The sequence below is a fragment of the Drosophila hydei genome, unplaced genomic scaffold (assembly GCF_003285905.1).
Source record: "Drosophila hydei strain 15085-1641.00,03,60 unplaced genomic scaffold, DhydRS2 tig00000237-arrow-arrow-pilon, whole genome shotgun sequence".
Lineage (NCBI taxonomy): Eukaryota > Metazoa > Arthropoda > Insecta > Diptera > Drosophilidae > Drosophila > Drosophila hydei.
The window spans coordinates 2,297,428-2,315,849 of NW_022045691.1; the positions used below are offsets into that span (position 1 = coordinate 2,297,428).

The 18,422-nt window shown below is 41.2% G+C and overlaps 2 protein-coding genes across 2 annotated transcripts; one reads left to right on the forward strand and one right to left on the reverse strand.

The window, feature by feature from the left end:
• Window positions 1–11,810: 11,810 nt before the first annotated feature.
• LOC111605263 lies at window positions 11,811–14,639 on the forward strand. The gene is made up of 4 exons (XM_023323705.1): window positions 11,811–11,898; window positions 13,226–13,437; window positions 13,978–14,157; window positions 14,220–14,639. The coding sequence occupies exons 1-4, from the start codon at window positions 11,887–11,889 to the stop codon at window positions 14,569–14,571; spliced, it is 756 nt and encodes a 251-aa protein (XP_023179473.1). The 5' UTR covers window positions 11,811–11,886; the 3' UTR covers window positions 14,572–14,639.
• Window positions 14,640–16,059: 1,420 nt separating this feature from the next.
• LOC111605681 (Meckel syndrome type 1 protein homolog) lies at window positions 16,060–18,212 on the reverse strand. Its single transcript, XM_023324353.2, has one exon. The coding sequence runs from the start codon at window positions 18,145–18,147 to the stop codon at window positions 16,135–16,137; it is 2,013 nt and encodes a 670-aa protein (XP_023180121.2). The 5' UTR covers window positions 18,148–18,212; the 3' UTR covers window positions 16,060–16,134.
• Between the last annotated feature and the right edge of the window lie 210 nt (window positions 18,213–18,422).

The following is an 18,422-nucleotide window of genomic DNA, read 5'->3' on the forward strand; positions in this document are numbered from 1 at the left end:
TGTATAAATCCTAAATAAAAAGCAAAAAAAAACAAAAAAAAAACATGAAAAAACGAGCAAAGAAAAGTAACACAAGAAGAATTTTTATTTAAGTAGCGCTCTCTTAGGCGCGAGCAGAAACTCTGCGCAGCAGACTTCCAGGCGCGGCTATAAATAGGAAACGAATTGAGAATGCAGTTGATTTCCAGGCGTGTTCCAAGCCCGCAAGAAACTCATAGTACTGCAATTGCTGCGGTAAGTGTGAGTGCGCGTCAAAACTTCCGCTTTGAGTGTGTGTGGAAGAAGCAGAAAAAGGCAGCAACAACAACAATGCAGAATGACTACGCATTAGCCTTTCACCTTTAGTTCAATCAATTCAATTTGGCAAACAAATGCATAAAAAGTCGTGCTAAGCGGCAATTAAAAAACATAAATAACATTCATTTTAATTAATCTTCTGTGCCGAATAAAAAAGCAACCGATTATGGGAAACGAAGTTTGAATGCTCTTAAGAATTGGGTAATTGGAATCGTAGCAAAGTGAGCTTAAAAACTTTGATTTTTCTCTTAAATGTGTGGATGTTACTGTCAAGTAAGTAAAAATAAAATAATATGCTGACACAATTGACAACTTGAAGCGGGTATTTGCGCTCTTGAGCTGCAAAGCTAGAAGAGAAAACGAGAAATTCCGTAGCCAATTATATTTTTTGTATATTTGGGAATTTTCATATTTGTCTCTCTCTTTTTATTCTAGCATTTGGGAATTTACCAATAAGACATTAAGGTCAAAGAAGGGAAAATCCCAAATGGGATTCTAGGAAATGGGAACTTAAAAAACCTATGTTGTAAGGCAATATTAACAATTTGGAATTGATCATAAAATGCAAAGAGACTCTTAAAAAATCTGGGTATTTCCACAGAAAGTGTAGGTGCCATAAATATTTAGAGTTACAGTTTATTAATAAAAAACAACATTTTAATTCTGGAAATTGTAATAAAACAACCAAAAAATGACAATGTCATGAAGAAAAATGGGAAATTCGATTATTTAAAAGAAAAACTTTAAAATGTAGGCAATTTACTTAAGAGAAAATATATAAAAATATCATAAAGGGAAATCGACACAAAGGGGAATTTAAAAAATTTGACAATTTGGCAAAGAGAAAATGTACGAAATGAGGATTGATTATACAGTTTCATATGGAAAATTGTACACACTCAAAGCTTGTGTGAGAAAAGTATCAAACTGTTCCGCACGTTCATGGTACACTAAATATACCCTACAGATAAACGTGGGCAGGGAAGGGGACGATAAGAACTGCGATTTCGATTTCGATTCGAGTTCGTTTTCGTTTTCATTTTCGATATCGACACGAGTTGTTGGTGTGGGCAATTTCCTGATGCCAAAAACCTCTTGGCACAACTTTCAACAGTTCGATACGAAAATTTATGGCTGACATTTTTTTGTTTTTTTTTTCCTTGGCTTAATTTATGAACTTAATTCGAAAAGACATTTATAACAATTTATCTGGATTTGCGTTTGTTTTAGACATTTATATTTATTTGTAGTTTTTTCTACTTTTGGTTTCTTATTTTTGTTTTTCATTAGGATTTTTATGCTAGATTAATTGGCAGAGCAGCTGTCAATTTTTTAATTGCTGCGCCTAAGCAGCAGGCGGAACTATCGAATCGATGCGAATCGAAGCGAATTGTCCCATTAAAAAGTGCCTGATGATAGTAAACGCACACGCATACGCACACGCAAATGATGTATTACTCATGCAAGAACTAGAAGAAGCAGAAGAAGCTGTGTCTCTAGATTCAAATATATCTAGCTATCTATATTTCTATCTCACGTCTTATGGCCAAACTTGTTTTAGCCATAATCCACGATATGACACAATAAACAGTGGCTAAGAAAAGTTTAGCTGCCTAGTAAAAATTCGATGAAATATATAAAAATTGATTCAGTTTTAAAATATTTACGGCGCTTTTTACCTCTGTTAGGATATCTCCCAGTTGAGCATTTCCAACTAGCACAACTGTGACACACATATGCTGGCAACTCTTAGCTACAGGGTATTTATGGCCACACCTAAACACACTATTACGCTAAATGCAGCCATTTACTTATGTCAGTCACTGTGCAGCACCTGCCGCACCCTAATGAACCTAATTGCCGATTGCGGTTTTTCGTGCGGTAGAAAATTATGGCAGGGCAGCGACTGCGACGTCGACGCACAACAAGAACAATAGCGTGCACAAAGAACGAAGAGCAAAACAGCGAAGAGCAAAGAACGGCTATCAATTGCGACATGTGCAAACAAGAGCAAAAATAGAACAGCAACAGCAACTGTGTGTGTAAGCGTCACACCAATACACGCGCACACATGCATATGTAAATGAGAGCGAAAATCAGATTAATTTATGTGTAAAAAAAAAACAATAAACAATGGACTCGAAGCTGCGCATGCGAAGCACACGCACATATACAGTTGTATGTATGTAAATGCACACGCGCACGTCAAAAGCGAGCTAATTAATATGTGCGCATGTCTACCTAACTAACTATCTAACTGTAAGCAACTGGAAGGGAGAGGAGCGCCAGTTGTCGCTGTTGTCAACGACGCACGCGCTAGCTGCCGTTGCTCTCAATGTGTGTGTGTGTGAACGGCTTCGCGCATGTATGCGTGCGTTCGGAGTCGCGCTGTCTGGCAGTGTAAAACCTTTTGGAAGTGGAGCAAGTGTCTTCCATTGATTGAGAACTTTCTGAAGATTTGTGAGCGCTGAAGGTCGAGCGCTGTTAAGCGTATGACAAATGGCACGACTTGTGCTGAGTGCTTACAGTGCTTACAGCTGCCAATGAATTGAGCGTAAAGAGAGTGCAATGCAGTGGGCTAGTCTGTTATCTGTTAAGTTGGCTGCACGTGAATTAACAGCGCAATTGTATAAAATAAACTGTTAGTCGTTAATTGAGTGGTGATTGGAGGCATTTAACGGCTAAAACCAGCTTATTAAAAACTTTGCTGTTCGGTTTTATTGAATCTGGTGATTTAATTTGAAATTCTAAATGGCGAAACCTTAAATCAGCTATTTTTAGAAACGTAGAAACTCGATTTTATGCCTTTTTATTGTATTTGAGGGGAACTCTGTGAGGTTCGCGGAAAACTCAAATAAATTAATATGTTATTTAATAAATAACTCTTAACTCGTGCTTGATTATGGCATTAGCTATTTAAATTATTCTTAGTTGGGGTCTGGGAACCGGCAGTAAGCGCGCCTGGTTTTATTTATAAGATTGAATATACTGAAGTTCATTCTTCTTCTAATTCTTCGTCTTCTTCTTCTTCTTCATTTTTAATATAATTAGTATTCAAATTATAATTAAAAATTAATACAACCAGAAACAAGAAACTAACATCACAATCCATTTTGATGCCGTTTCTCTAGCCATTTCTGTGAATGCCTAATAGCCATAAAATGGCTAAAACTAGAGAGTTTATTAAAGCCAGCTAGCTTCAATTCATGCGTCATCCGAAATTTAATAGACTCTCAGCTCGTAAAAAATATCGTTTTCATTGTTCTACAACTTGGTCAGTTTAGTTCCCTCGATTCCTATCACCTGGAGAATATTATGCGCGTCTTTAGATTTGTGGGTTAGACTTGATTTACAGCTAGGATTGATGCTTTTAACTGAATATTTACGATATGCAAATAGAGAATACTTTTCTGTTTTATATAGAATAAACATATATATATTTATATATATATATATATTTTTTTATTATTTATATTTTATTTTTTGGCTATCAATCAGTCAGTCAAGAAGACAATTAATAAGACAAGAAATCAAGCAATCAATCAATCAACTTATTTCATATGCCATTCAGTCAATCAATCATATGTCAAGGTTGAATCCGTCAATCAATCAATCGATTGATCTAACAGTTATTAATCAATTTGTCAATCAATCAGTCATCCAATGTCAGTCGGCGAGTATGTCAGTCTGTCAATCAGCCAGATCATTTTAGAAAGTCTGTTAATCAATCAATCAAGCAGTTAGTCATTCAAAAAGTCAATCAATCAATCAATTCTATTAGTCAACCAATCAATCTGCCAGTGTCTATTGCAGTTATTCTGTCAGCTAGCTAAGCCATGACTTACTCAATCAATCTGTCTTACAGCTGCTCAATCAATCAATCAGCCAGTCCAAACAATCAGCCGATCCTTCACTCAATGTGTTAGCCAGTCAATCAATCAATCAGTGAAAACTGAAGCAATCATTGAGTTATCTGTTCAGTTAGTTTACTAATCAATCAGTCAGTCAATCAATCAATCACAACAAACCTTGATTTGATCTATTTCTATGTTGGGCAACTATCACCCAAATAGAACCAAATACGTGGTATGTCTGAGTCGAGTTCGACATTTCTATGTCAATTCGAATTTTTATGTTATATTAATGTGAATTTATCGATTAACACCGAGCGGGAAGACAAATTGGTATTGTTTTCCAAACGCTGAATTCAGCTATGAAAATGAGGAAAGCGGGTATATTGATTGTGAGGCAACGCATGTAACAGAGCATTGGACTCATACATTATTGCGCATGAAAAGCAAAGCCAGACTCAGGCATTTCTATTTCGATAACTATCGATAAGAATCGATTTTCCCGGTTGCCTTTTTGAGCATAGCTCGAGAAGTACAAGAGCTAGAGCTATGTAATTGGGTGTGTGGCTTCTAGTGGGGTATACACAACTTATGGATGCTACACTTGTCGTCAACTTTACTTGAAGTGGCAGATAGATACCCTGTGATGGGTCCAGGCAAGTCTAGCTGAGATACTCAAGAAGTACAAGAGCTAGAGCTATGGAATTTGGTATGTGGCTTCTAGTGGGGTATACACAGCTCAAGTATGCCTTACTTCTTAGATACCTTCACACAAAACGAGTGTTAGATACCCTGTAATAGGGCATCTGCTAGTCAGGCAACTCCAGTTGAGCTAAACATGTGCTGCACCTGCTGCTGTCACCACGCCCCAAGCTCAGCAGCTGAGATCATTGATGAACTGAATGGACGGTCAATCGTCAGTCGTCAGTCGTCAGTCGTTAACTTTATGAACTGGTTGCCCAATAACTGAATTATGACATGGAGCATAGAGCACAGAGCATGGCTGCCCACGCATGGGATACACCTACCCGCAGCATTTATGAAAATACTAAATAAATACATGAAAAATAGAAAAAACATACGAATACTATAAACAAGCTAGAAAACAACAAAAAAAACTTTACGTTTCGGGGTAAAAGCAAAACGTGTTTAGCTTTCTATTTAGCTTATGCAAATCGCGACTTTTGGTTATTTATTTGTAAGCCATTATAAATATATGCAAAAAAAAAAGAAGAAAAAGAGAAAAAAATAAAAACAATTTGCGTAGAAAACACACGGCTCACATAAAAACACCATAAAAAGGAGCAAAAAATAGAATTTGTTGAATATGCATAACCGGTCAAAGAACCAGAACCACAATCAGAACCAAAAACCTGATTCCGGCTCGGACTCGAGTGCGAAGCTAGATTCAGATACAGATACAGATGCACGGAGTCGTCGATACACGGATTCTGTTTCCAATCGAGCTGTTTGCCCAAAATTCAATAATACCTGTCGCCCTCTCTGTCACTCTCTCCCTCACTCCCTCACTCACTCGCCCGCTCCCTCCCCCTCTCTGTGTCTCTTTCGTTCACTCTAATTGGTGTTGCCTGTATTTGTATTTCCTTAAGCTCAATTTAGGCTGGGTTGAGCGGACAGCAGCTGTAGAGCAACGACTTGAACATACCTGCACCTGTCTAAGGTAACTATAAGGTAACTAAGGTAACTAAGGTAACTAAGACTATATAGTGGCTATAAGGGCAAGAAAGCTTTTTAAGCAAAGTTGACTTGCAAAAGGAGAGAGAGTGAGAGAGAAGGAAAAATAAATGTAAATATGTGAAAAGCTTTAGATGCAAAAGCTTGCTAAAAGCTCTTTATTATGTGGATCAGCAGACACATAAAGCCAAGGGAGAGAAAGCCAGAGACAGCCTGAGTAAGTAGTCAAGGAAAGTCTAGCATAAGAAAGCTCAAACAGAACTTTTTATGAAAGCTTTTTAAAAGTATCATAGACTTACGAGTCAGAGAGACAAATGAAGAAAGAGAGTGAGAGAGAAACAGCAAGATTCAGCTAGAGCTTTTAAGTAAAGCTTTTCGAAACATGAATATTAATAAAGCGAATGGGAAAGTGCAAAGCTTAGCCTAAAAGCACTTTCAAAGCACATCAAATGATTAATAGAAAAGCTTTAGCTAGCAAGCAGTCAGCACAAATTGGCACTGCACGCGCATATACCCTGCCAGCGAGCACTGTGAGCAGGGTATACAAATGATGTGCCCTGTTAGATATTATTTATGGCTTAAGAGCCATTTGCCAAAGGCGCAAGAGGCAACAGCATCGAGCAGAATAACAAGTTATCCAGTTATCGAATTTCATCTGGGGCGAGCGAGAGGAAGGGTTAAATATATAAAAGAATTCATCTAAAATATCAATTATAATAATTTAAATTAATAAGCCAGCGAATGCTCCAAATGTGACAGCTAAAGCCAGAATTGAAAGCTCGACTTGGCTTGGCCGACAGCTCGAGTGGCAACTGGAGTCGCGATAGAAGCCAAGCTCGAATCCCCATTCGCATGCATAAATTAATTCCTATACAATTTCAATCAAGTATTTATGTATTTAATTAAGTAGAAAGAGTGGGAGAGTGGGAGGGAGAGGATGAGAGACAGAGCTAGAGAAGCCAGGCAATAGGAAAAGTTGAAGTTGCACTGGAGAGCTGAAGCTGCTAAGGATAAAGTAGAAGAGAGAGCAGCTAAGAGTGAGAAGTAAGCAGAGGCAGAGAGTGAAGCTTAGTAAAGAAGTTGCACAGTGGCTCTAGCTCTTCTTATCTTTAAATATATCTATTAGTATTACGCTCTTCAAGTGCATTTAAACCAGCTTAGTATAACTCGTTTTGTCTATGAATAACCTAGCAGAAAGAAGCGAAGCTAGGCAAACAGGAGAAGTTGAAGTTGACTTGAGCAGTTTTTCGCTAAGAGTCAGTGAGTTATGGAGTGTTAGGATTATATATACATACATTACGTATAAGAAAGTAGGTGTGAGAGAGAGAGAAGCTTAGTAAAGAAGTTATAAATCTGCTCAAGTTCTGCTTGTGTCTATATAGACATATCTTAGTAATAGGTTCTTAACGACATATCGTTTTATCTACTTAAAAGCTAGCAGAGAGAAGCATAGTAAGTACCTTGAGGCTTGCATTACTATGCTTCTCGCTGCTCAAATGTTTACATATTTTGTGAATCATCGTATCTTATATATCTTTTATCTATCTCTATTCCATAGGACAATCTCTTTTATGCATTCAAATTCATTCTCTGTCAACTCAGATTTCTCTGCTCTTACCTATGAAGTTCTTGGAAATCAATCGAAATTTGTAATTCTCTCACAAATTCTATAAAATTTCACATCTCTTCCCTCCCATTGCGTAGCTCATAGAATCCGCATTCAGTTGAAATTAGATGAAAGATTTCTGATTTCTAAAAAATTCTACGAAATTTGAACGCTCACTTCACATTATCATAACGTGTCAACTCAGTTGTCGGCTCGAAATGAAATCGCATCGTATGCAAATATCGATAAGTGATCGATAACATAAAACAATTATTGCTCCGATTTCGCATCAATTAGCATTGTTAATTTTTAGCTGGAGCGAAAAGAAAGTGTTTCTTATTTCCCCATTAATTCCTTTAGCAAATTAACAGATCTTCAAAGCAACACGAACTCAGCGCAGCTCAGCTCAGCGCAGCTCAGCTCAGCTCGACTTGTTACGCATCGCCTTTGATATGCGCCGAATGCGAAGTTTGTTGTTTTTCGTCTTCTGCTTCTTCTTCTTCTTCTTCTACTTTTTATGTTCGTCTGTCGATAGATAATAAAGAAGGCAATTAAAACGCGCGGATCGATAAATTAACAATTATGCAGCAGAGGCCCAAAGAAAAGAAACGGGACGAAACGAAACGAAACGGAACGGAACGGAACGGAACGAAACGAGATTTCCAAGAAGCTTCTTAATTCGTCTTGCGGCTTATGTAAAATTATGTAAAGTTCAAGGCGTCGATGATTTGTGGCCATCGATCGTTGGCCATGACTAAGACGCGGTTAACGGGAAAGAAGAAGAAGAAGAAACTGGAAATTTGAAGGGAAAAACAAGCGGAACGAGTGGGAGAGAAGCAGCAAGGAGATGGTGAGCAGAGAGGGAGCAGTGAGAGAAAGCGGGAGAGACAGAGGAGGGTGGAGAGGGAAGGGTAAACAGAGAGAGGAAGAGGTAAGCAGTGCGAGAAATGGGATGGAATGAAAGAGAGAGATACGACAGAGAATCAAAGAGAAGGAGATGGAGAAAGAGAGGGAGAGAGAAAGAGATAGTGATGAAACGAAAGATGAAAAGCATGAGATAGAGAGAAAGAAAGAGTAAGAAATAAAAGAGATAAAATGAAAGAGATGAAGAAAGAAAGAGGGAGATGCGAGAATAAGTGTAAAGCAGAGAGAGAAAGAGAGCAAAGAGCAGGTAAAAAAAGAAAGAAAGAGATAGAGCATGAGTCCACAGGTTGTCTAGAGATAATCAGCCGAATCGAAATAGCGTGAGACTTGGCGTCTTCTCGGTGTAACTCCACTGGCATGTGAGTGAGATAGTCGAACAACAGCTTACACCTGTGGCAGGGGCGGGGGGGGCCGACAGTCCTTGAGCTGTGCCATAAATTAGCCTTAACGAACGGCAAACAATTCGGAAGATCTATTTGATGAAGAGATTGTTGTGGCCGAGCTGAAGAATGGTTCCGACCGCAGCAATTTGTTTCTGTTGTGTTTTGCTTTTTCTTTTGAGTTTCCCAATAACTCGTTTGCATAGAGCAGACAGAGAGAGAGAGAGAGGGAGACAGAGAGATGGAGAGGGAGATCGATTGAGATAGTTAGTAGAGACGTCACTCCGCAACTGTCAGTGGGGCGTGTCGAATGAATTTGTTTAATCTTCATATTTTTGTGTTCAAATGAAGAAGAAGAGGAGAGACAGAAGTGGTAGAAAAATGAAACCAAGGCAAAAGCCATCAGCAAGATGGCATTTGAAGAGCGTGAAGAACGACAACGCTTGACAAGCTTGACTGACAACGCTTAACGTTTTCATTAATACTGAATGAATGAAAACAGAATAAAAAAGTCATTTGATTTTGAGCCACGATTAAAGCTGTTCTCGATTCCGAATATATATCTTCATACAGATTTGAATACCAAATGGCTTTGCATAAGCAGATGGCTCTAAGTACGCTTGATAATTGGCTGGCGGTGAAGTTTGGCAACGCCGCCTGTACTTTAAGCTCTTCTCTATGGAAGCTTGGCAAAAGCTTCTGGGGTTGTTCTTAATTTTCTTTTGACAAAAGTGCATAAGCTGTGAAACGTGGCAACAGCGCATTCATGAAGCGAAGGAAAGCAACAAGCTTTCGTTGCGAAAGCTGGCAGCGACGTTTGCTAACTGAAAGGCAGCAGTTGATGCCTCTGAAAACCGACAACAGTGCACTTTGACCCCAGGCAAGCGGAGCCATTTCGCTGTGAAAATCGGCAACAGCGCGCCCTGACCATTGAAATGTGGCAAAACAAGGAAAAAAGTCGACGAATATTAAATATGTTTTTAAAGACTCAGGCTAGACTTAATTAAAATTAGATAAAACGAGAAGAAAAAGAAGATGATGAAGGAGAATGGAACTAGAAGTTCAACTGAGATCTCAGATCTGCGATCGGAAACGAGGCGCAGGTTGATAAATGTGCTAAGTGTGATAAGAGGCCGAAAACGGAACGGCTAATTGAGCGAAGGTCAAGCAAACGCAAGGGCAAGTCTCTGCATGAGAAAGGCGCCAAGAGAAGAGCAGCCCAAGGCGTTGGCGTTGGCGTTGGCGGTGTTCCCTTAACTGCTGACCACAAACAGGGGCATGGTTGGGGCGGCAGGGGCTGTGCTTAGGACTAGGCCTGAGCTAGTCCGGAATCCATTCCCCAACAGACCCAAACTGGTCTTCGAAATGGACTCCCAAATCGAACGAATGTCGCGCATATATTAGCGCATGTTTTCCAATAACAAAATATTGTGCGCTTCATAAAAACTGAATGCTAGGCGTATGCAGACAAACAGACACACAAACACACAGACAGCCTTACACACACATGTATGTACGAATATGTATGCGTATGTATGTATATACATCTGTAGATACTCAATAAAAATCATTAAACTTAAACGCGTATGCTAATTCGTTGATGGCGGTTTTCTAATTTGTTGTCATCTAAGCACACACACACACACACACACTCACACACACACACACACACACACACACAGAGTTGTATGTTAGAAAACCAGCTCTTTTGATGGCCCTTTTAATGTGTAAAAGTCTGCCCAAAAACAGTTACATCTATGCTGAATGTGTCTGAGGCTAGGGGCGGCTGCCCCAACAACCCAACAACCCAATGGCAATTCAAAACAAATAGCTAGTGCGTAGTGCGCAGGCCTGAGTGATGCACAGCGTAGATACCCTGTAAATAATATAAATAATATATAAAATGTAAATAATATATAAAACTATATTATTTTGCTATATAGCTATAACCGATATAACCCTATGCATGTATAGATATAGATGTGTATGGGTAACCTCGCTCCACTATTCCTATATATCTATATAAATATACCAATAAATACCATATACCATATACATTAATACTGAATCTGTCATATTTTAAAATTATTCAATTTATCAAGTTCATATTGATCACGTCTATTCTTTAGCTATTTCACATAGAAAATGTTTAAGTCCATAACAACTGTGAGGAAGATCTCATTCTTCTTGACACACACTAGTTCACACACAATATTTCATATACTACTCACAGACTTAACATAGTTATCAAGCTATTCTCTCACTTTCAGGGCAGTATATGAACTGCAAGAAAACCATAAAAACTTGACCTATGCAATGAAAGACAGTCACATACCAAATTGCAGCTCTCTAACTCTGCTAGCAGCTGAGTTCACATAGATACTCAGACTATTCTTAGCAGTTTTGATAAGTAATTGTAAACTGTATACCAAGTGCATATAGAACTATGATATGCACTATGCAAGGCAGTCACATACCAAATTACAGCTCTCTAACTCTGCTAGCAGCCGAGTTCACATAGATACTCAGACTATTCTTAGCAGTTTTGATAAGTAATTGTAAACTGTATACCAAGTGCATATAGAACTATGATATGCACTATGCAAGGCAGCCACATGACAAATTTGAGCTCTGTAGCTCTGCTAAAAGCTGAGTTCCCATAGGCTGTTTGACGTAAAATCAGAAATAAAAACTATTTTTAAGTTTTTGTAACTGTTTGTGGTATATTAAGCAACTGTCTTGTTGTGGCTGGCATATTATATTATATACACCGCATTTGCCAAATTTACAGGGCATCGCAGCACGCAGCGCGTTGACAACTGTCGACGTTCCCGCCATGTCCGCATCGTATTGGGCGCTGCGGTTCGTTGTCCGGTTCTGTTGGGTCTTCTTTTTTCTCATTTTCTTCTTTTTTTCGCCTTCTCCATTTTGTTGTTGCTGTTATTTTTTTTTTTGCGAGCTGCGACGCCGACGGCGCTTGGCTTGGGCTCTAGCAAAAGACCATATATAAGGAAACAAGAAGTGGAAGCGTTTGTATTTATTTGTTAGAACCTGTGCGCAACGCATCTCTCACAGTCTTCAATTTGCAGTTCGACTTAGGATACCCTCTCAAATATAACACACAAAATTAAACATGAAGAGTTTTGTAAGTTTAAAAAATAAAAATTCTGTAAAAATATATTTTGATAATAAGTGCTTAAAGTGACAAAAGCAAAAACTAAAAATATTTAAAAAAAACGCTTGTGATTTTTTTTAAGTGCTTTCAAAAGTAAATAACAGTAAAATGCTGCAGTGTTGTAAACTATTTTTTCACTTAGAATTAATAAAAAATCTCTAACATCTGTGTACAAAAGTCCTTTTAAAAAGGCTAAATTTTAACGTTTGAAAATTGAATTTAATTTAAAAGCAAAGTGTTTTTAATTGTATGAAAAAAAGCGCTAAGTATCATTTTTTTTTTAAATATATATTTGCTTAATAATTTTTTTTGCTGTTTGCTTTTGGCTTTTTTTTCTGCACGTTTTTTCTACACCTTTTTTTGCCGGCATGCTAATTGACATGTTCAGCCAGTTGGTAGCACTTCCTAAAAAATTCCAGTTGTACGAGCTCTTTAATCTGCAATCTAAACTTTGGCCTTTTGTTGTTTTTGTATTTGCTCACGCTGCTAATTGATTTCATTCAAAACATGTCGTGTGTGGGACACACGCAAGCAATGTGAGCGCTTGCTTTCGCCCTCATACACACACGAACAAGCAAAGAGTGGCCATTACTAATTGCAGGCGCCTGCCTACTCACTCACACACGTGCAAACGAAGAGTGCCCAAGTTGATTTCCAGGCGCTTGCCTGCTCACTCACACGTGCTCATGCAAAGGGCTTCCATGCCATACTCCAGGCTCTTGCTGGCTCACTCACACACACGCACACAAGCTCTATTTGCCTGGATGGAGTACAAAGCAATGAGCCGCAAACATTGGAAACGATTTAAGCTCAAGTCAAATAAATCAAAACGCATTAGCAGCAACAACAACGCCAACAAGAGCGCAATGCGCGAGACAAAGCGACGACGCGCCAAGGCGAGCGTTTATAGACGCCAACAAAACGCTAGCAAAACGCGCGCGCACGCCAACAGTTTGATTAATTGCTGCGGCTCTAAGCGCCTGTTGATCGTTTTTTCGCTTGTTTTTCTTAAATTCAAATTTGAAATGCATAAAACAAGTTGTCTGACACTTGGCATAGACCACGAGCCACTTTGCCCGTGATTTATACAGCGCTCGTTAAAATAATATTAAGAAAAATAAAAAAAATCACGACACAGATTTCCATATTCCGTTTTATATCTATTTTTATGTGTGTTATCTATGCTTCGCTCTTAAGTGACAGCTCGTACTAAACGTGAATACACAAATCAAGCAATCAACTAATCGTATAAACTAACCATCCCCTCCTCTCTCTCTGTCTCTCTCTTGGCTGGCAGCTGGTTTTGTGCTTTGTGGCGTTGGCAGTCGCCGACGTGAAACACCTGACAGATCGCAATCTGGATCTGTTCAAGTATAATCCGGGCGATATCTACACCCTGCCCGAGGACATCGACGACGATAAGCCCGCCGTTCATTTCAGCGGCGATGTGATGAAGGCCAAAACCGAGAAGCTGCAAAACTACAATGCGGGCAAAAAGTTCAAACTCGAGTAAGTTGGTACAGCAATAAATCGATACATTTCGATCGATAACTGCGTTTGTCAGCGAAACAGCGAACGAAGATGGCTAAAGCAAATGACATTAAGGGCATTACCTCATTAAATTTATTTACGAGTTATAATAAATATTAAGGGCATTCCCTTAATATGATATCGCAGCTTATTTATCACTCTGAATAATACTTCAAGTTAATCATGAATCACAAAGTAGATTTTCTTAGCTAATTAAAGTGTAAATCACTTCGATTACAACTAATCGATAACTTGCATTAATCGTTAGCATTGATATACTAGAAAATATTAGATTCTATTCAGGCCAAGCGATAGCACTGATCGTATTGTAGGTATCGATAAGTAATCGACGGTAAGCGATTGTTTGTTATTGTATGCTATTGAATTAATTGGCATAATTTGCAATTATTTGATTTGAATGAATCGATAAATTATCGATACCATGTTAATGAAATATCTGATCGTCGCCTTAAGTTAAATTTGAAGCGCAATCGATAACTAATCGATCACTTCTCACAGATTGAAGACCCAGAACGGCATTGAGGTCAACAGCGTGGGCAAACTGAAGGACGACAAGACCTTTGTGGTAAGCGGCTCGTACTCGTTCACGGGCGCCGATGGCAAGCGCTACAAGACCCGTTATACGGCCGATGAGTTCGGCTATCACCCAATCACCGAGCTGGATCTGGACTTGCCTGAGTAAGTAGTGCTAGCGCCAACTCCGTGAGCTGCTCGGCTACAATGCAATCAACTCTATGCAGCCCACAGCCCTTGGCTCCTGCGGGCCCCAAGCCAGCCGCCGACCTGAGCAGCCTGCTGGGCAACAAGAATCGCTTCCAGTTCCTGCAGCAGAATCTGAACAACGAGCAAGGACCACTGCGCGGCAGCGGCCAGAGCGGCGATGACTACAGCTACAGGGCACCCATCGATGACAATGCCAATGCCAATGGCATCTATGGACCTGGCTCTGATGGCAGCTTCGGTGTTGACCCCAACGCTGGCATCGGCAGTCTCTTCGGCGCCGGCAATCCGTATGGCAGCAATGTCAATGGCAACGGCTACAACTACCAGCCCCCCGCAGAGCCGTCCCGTCTCTATTTGCCCACGGCATAAGCATGGAGGATGTTCCCAGTCCAGAGAGCAAGTCCTTCCGTAAAAGCAACCCCCTCCCCTCGACCCTAAGCCCAAGTATTTAGTTCTAAGCGCCAAATTCCCCCAATCAACAATTAACAAGTAGCAAAATTATATATAGATATATATATATGTGTATATCTATAAGTATATATATATATATATTATTTTTTTATCATCTTTTAGTGTTATATGTATACAATATATCCTTTGCAATCCCGATATCCCTGATCCCCCTACCCCAGCCCTCAGCCTGCCAGAAAAAAGAAAACAAAATATGAGACGATGCGATGCGAACATGACAATGAATCTATATATGAATATATATATATGTATATACACTGAGTGATATTAGTAGTAAATAAAATGGCTAAACTAAAACCGTTATATGATCTATTGTTTGGGCAGTAACTGCTCCGCGCTCTAGTTTTGCAAGCAGCTTGCAAAGTTCCTTGTAACGAGCTGAATCACTACAAATTTGGATAGAAAAATTTGATTCAATTTGCTTTGTAGAGCTTCTTAAGCTTGCTGATCTTTGACTCTACAAGCTGCTTGTAAACTACCTTGTAAGTATACAATGAGCATGATGCACTTCTTATACTATTATTTACAAGTCTTAAGAACAGCTGTCCAGCTGATATAAACGCCAGTCAATAGTCTATCTACAAGCTGCTGGCAAAGTGCCTTGTAAGTATGCAATGCGTGTTAAAGGCTTAGCTTGTATATGCAGTCGCCTAAAGACAGGCTTGTGTTTTATTATACTTTTCCTGGACTGATACAAAACATACTTAGGCTTAGATTTAGCGCGAGTTTAGCCAGGGAAAGGCTGTTTTTATGATGCTATATGGAATTGGAAAGCCTTTTCTTATAATATTCCAATTCAAATGGTACTGAATACTATATACAAAATAGATTCTATGTATGGGTAGGACAGACACTGAGGGTTCTTTACTTTAGAGACTATATAGGGACATGTATATATATAGGAAGTTCAGCTTCGTTGGATTTCCAAGGCATGTTTCGCGTTGAACCTCATAGCACATCTATATAGAATCTATCTATATTATTTGAATCTAGATACTCTACTAGCCCCAACCAGTAGTCGAGCTAGCATAAGCCAATCTAGAATCTATATACATACATAGCCATATCGAATCTAGCTGAAGTTCCCCTACTAGCTACAACTGGATTAGCTTAAATAACCTTATACTGAATCTACATATCAGGATATATGCTTAGATCTTATTTCCATATGAATCGAGCCCAGATACATTTAAATGCTGAGCCTCAATTGGCTTCATCTATACAGAATATACATTTCCGATTATGTCTCTACTAGGATCTGACTATCTATGTGCAGATAGGCATCCATATATTCGTAATGAACATACAAACTGGATACAAACTGGATACAGATCAGATGTAAGGCAAACTATATGCGAGCTCTAGGCAAGACTCTGAGAAGCTGGATTCGATGGATGAAGTGAGTCGGGAGGCAAGTGTTGGCTGCATGGAGTCGTTGTCTGTGTGTTAATGGAACACATTCTAGGGCAGCGTTGCAGTCCCGAGCAGTGCTTCGATGCGTTCCCTGGCCTCCACATAGGCAGACATCACCTCCTGCAGCGTGGCAGAGACACTGGACTTGGGCTTGGGATCGAGCTGGCAGCAGCCTGGAGCAGCGGCATCGTCGTTGTAGTTGTCGTCGTCATCGTTGCTGTGCTCCTGGAGCAGATAGTAGCCGAACTGTTGGTGGCGCTGCTGCAGCTTCTGCACGCTGAAGAGGAGCGTTCCGGTGCTGCGCATCACATGCTGTCGGCCGAGCTCCATGCGATTGTGCAGCATATTCTCGCGGGATCGGCTTTTGAAGTAACCAACGAAGTCGAACAGCGCACGGCCGCCAATGAAATAGCGATTGAGCGCATCCAGCCAGCTGCCCACGGGACGGATGCACTGCAGCCGCATGCCGGAAGAGACGCCGCTGGGCAGCGGCGCCAGCAGCGAGCAGGAGAAATGGGCGTAGCCCTCGCAGCGCTCACGCTGCCAGCTGTCGACGCTGATCACCTCGAAGTAGATGTGCAGCAGCTGATGGGGCTGATGCGACTCCTCGCAGAGCAGCGTCAGCTGCCAGCAGTGCGAGAAGTGAGCCAGGCGCTCAGCTCCGCCCGCCACACAGGTGGCTGTGGCGCCACGCAGCGGAAACGGATCATGCTTATTGGCTGGCTCCAGTATCGTATGCGACGGCGGATTGACATAGTAGCGCACGTGCACATTGGGGTACTCGAAGTGCTGTGCCTCGTGCAGCTGCAGCAGCAGGACGACGCGGCGCATGCGCTTGGGCGGCAGCTGGAATTGCAGCAGGCGTCGCTGGGCCGACTCGCTGCTGCGCTGCTGCTGATAGTAGTTGACCAGCTGCTCGGCGCTGGCCTCGGAGCCCGGCAGCGAGTCCCAGTCAAGCTCCAGCTCCAGCTCCGCATCTCGCTGCGACTGAGCTGCCGACTCAACGTGATCCTGCTCGAGCACATTCACCACGGTCACGTTCTCAAAGCCGTACGCGTAGAGCTGCCGGCAATCGTTGTCAATCTGCAGCACATACTCCAAGTCTTCCGCGCTCAGGCTGAAGTCCGGATAGACATAGAGCAGGCCGCACGCCGGATCGTAGCGCAGGCAGAGCAGCAGCATATCCTGCTGCAGCTGGGCATAGATGTACATTAGCTGAAAGCCCTGCTGCTGCAGCTCGTGCGCCTCGGCGGGCAGCTGGGGATCGCCTGCGTCAAGCTCTCGCAGATCCGCATTGATGAGTGTGTGTATGAGGCAGGTGCGTGTGGCGAAGTCCGGGTCCTCGGGCAGCGCCGTTGGCGCCTCCACGCTGAACTCGGAGAGCGGCGAAGATTTCGACTTCGTTTTTGAGGTTTTGTTTTGCCGGCGACGTCGCACGCGCTGCTTCTGCTCGGCGTGCTGCACTCGGAGCTGGTAGCGTTGCTGCAGCTCCACAATGTCGCGCGTCCAGCGATGGTAGCGACGCTGCAACGACGTCTGGCAGTTGTTCAGTTCGCCGTAGCGCTGCAGCTCCTCGCGACTGAAGCACTTTTGCTGCCAGCTAATGCAAACGTTGGCCGTTGCGCCATTGCACAGTTCCGGATTCAGGGCATGGAATCCTGTCTCGCCTGTCAGCTGCTGCTTCTGCTGTTGGTCTATCAGCTCCGACTGATTGCTGCTGTAAAAGCTGCTGCGGCCGCTGCGCGCGCTGCTGCTGCAGCTGGTGGCGCGACTGCTGCTGCCGGGATAATCGCTGCCGGGATTATAATAGTTGTAGTAGGTGTAATAGTTATTGCCATACTGATCCTCGTAGGGCACATAGATGAAACAGTCTGACCAACCACTTGTGCTCGTACTCTCCGGATAATGGTCGCCGTAGTTGACTTTGGCGCCCGTATATTCAAATTTCGGGACAGGCAGCCATTCGCTAACGTGCCTTAATTTCAGCTCCAGCTGGAAATCGTTGATGTTTCCCTTGACACGATAAATGCCTGTGCGTTTCGGTGCACTGCTTCTATACATTTTGTCAAGTGAAATAGCAGAGTTTGGCTTGTTTTTCCTTTTTTATTATTGTTTGCAATTAAATATTTTCATTTTAGTCGTTATGGCAACGATAACAATTCTACATTTATCGATTGCGTATTACGTTAAATACTGAAACGTATGATATTTATTTGGTATTTTCATAGATGGCAACGCTGAGCGCGCTAGCCCAAATTTGAATAATTTGTTGATTTATGCTAGCTGGGAATTACTGTGCAAACAGGCAATCTATTGCAATGTTTTTATATTTAAAC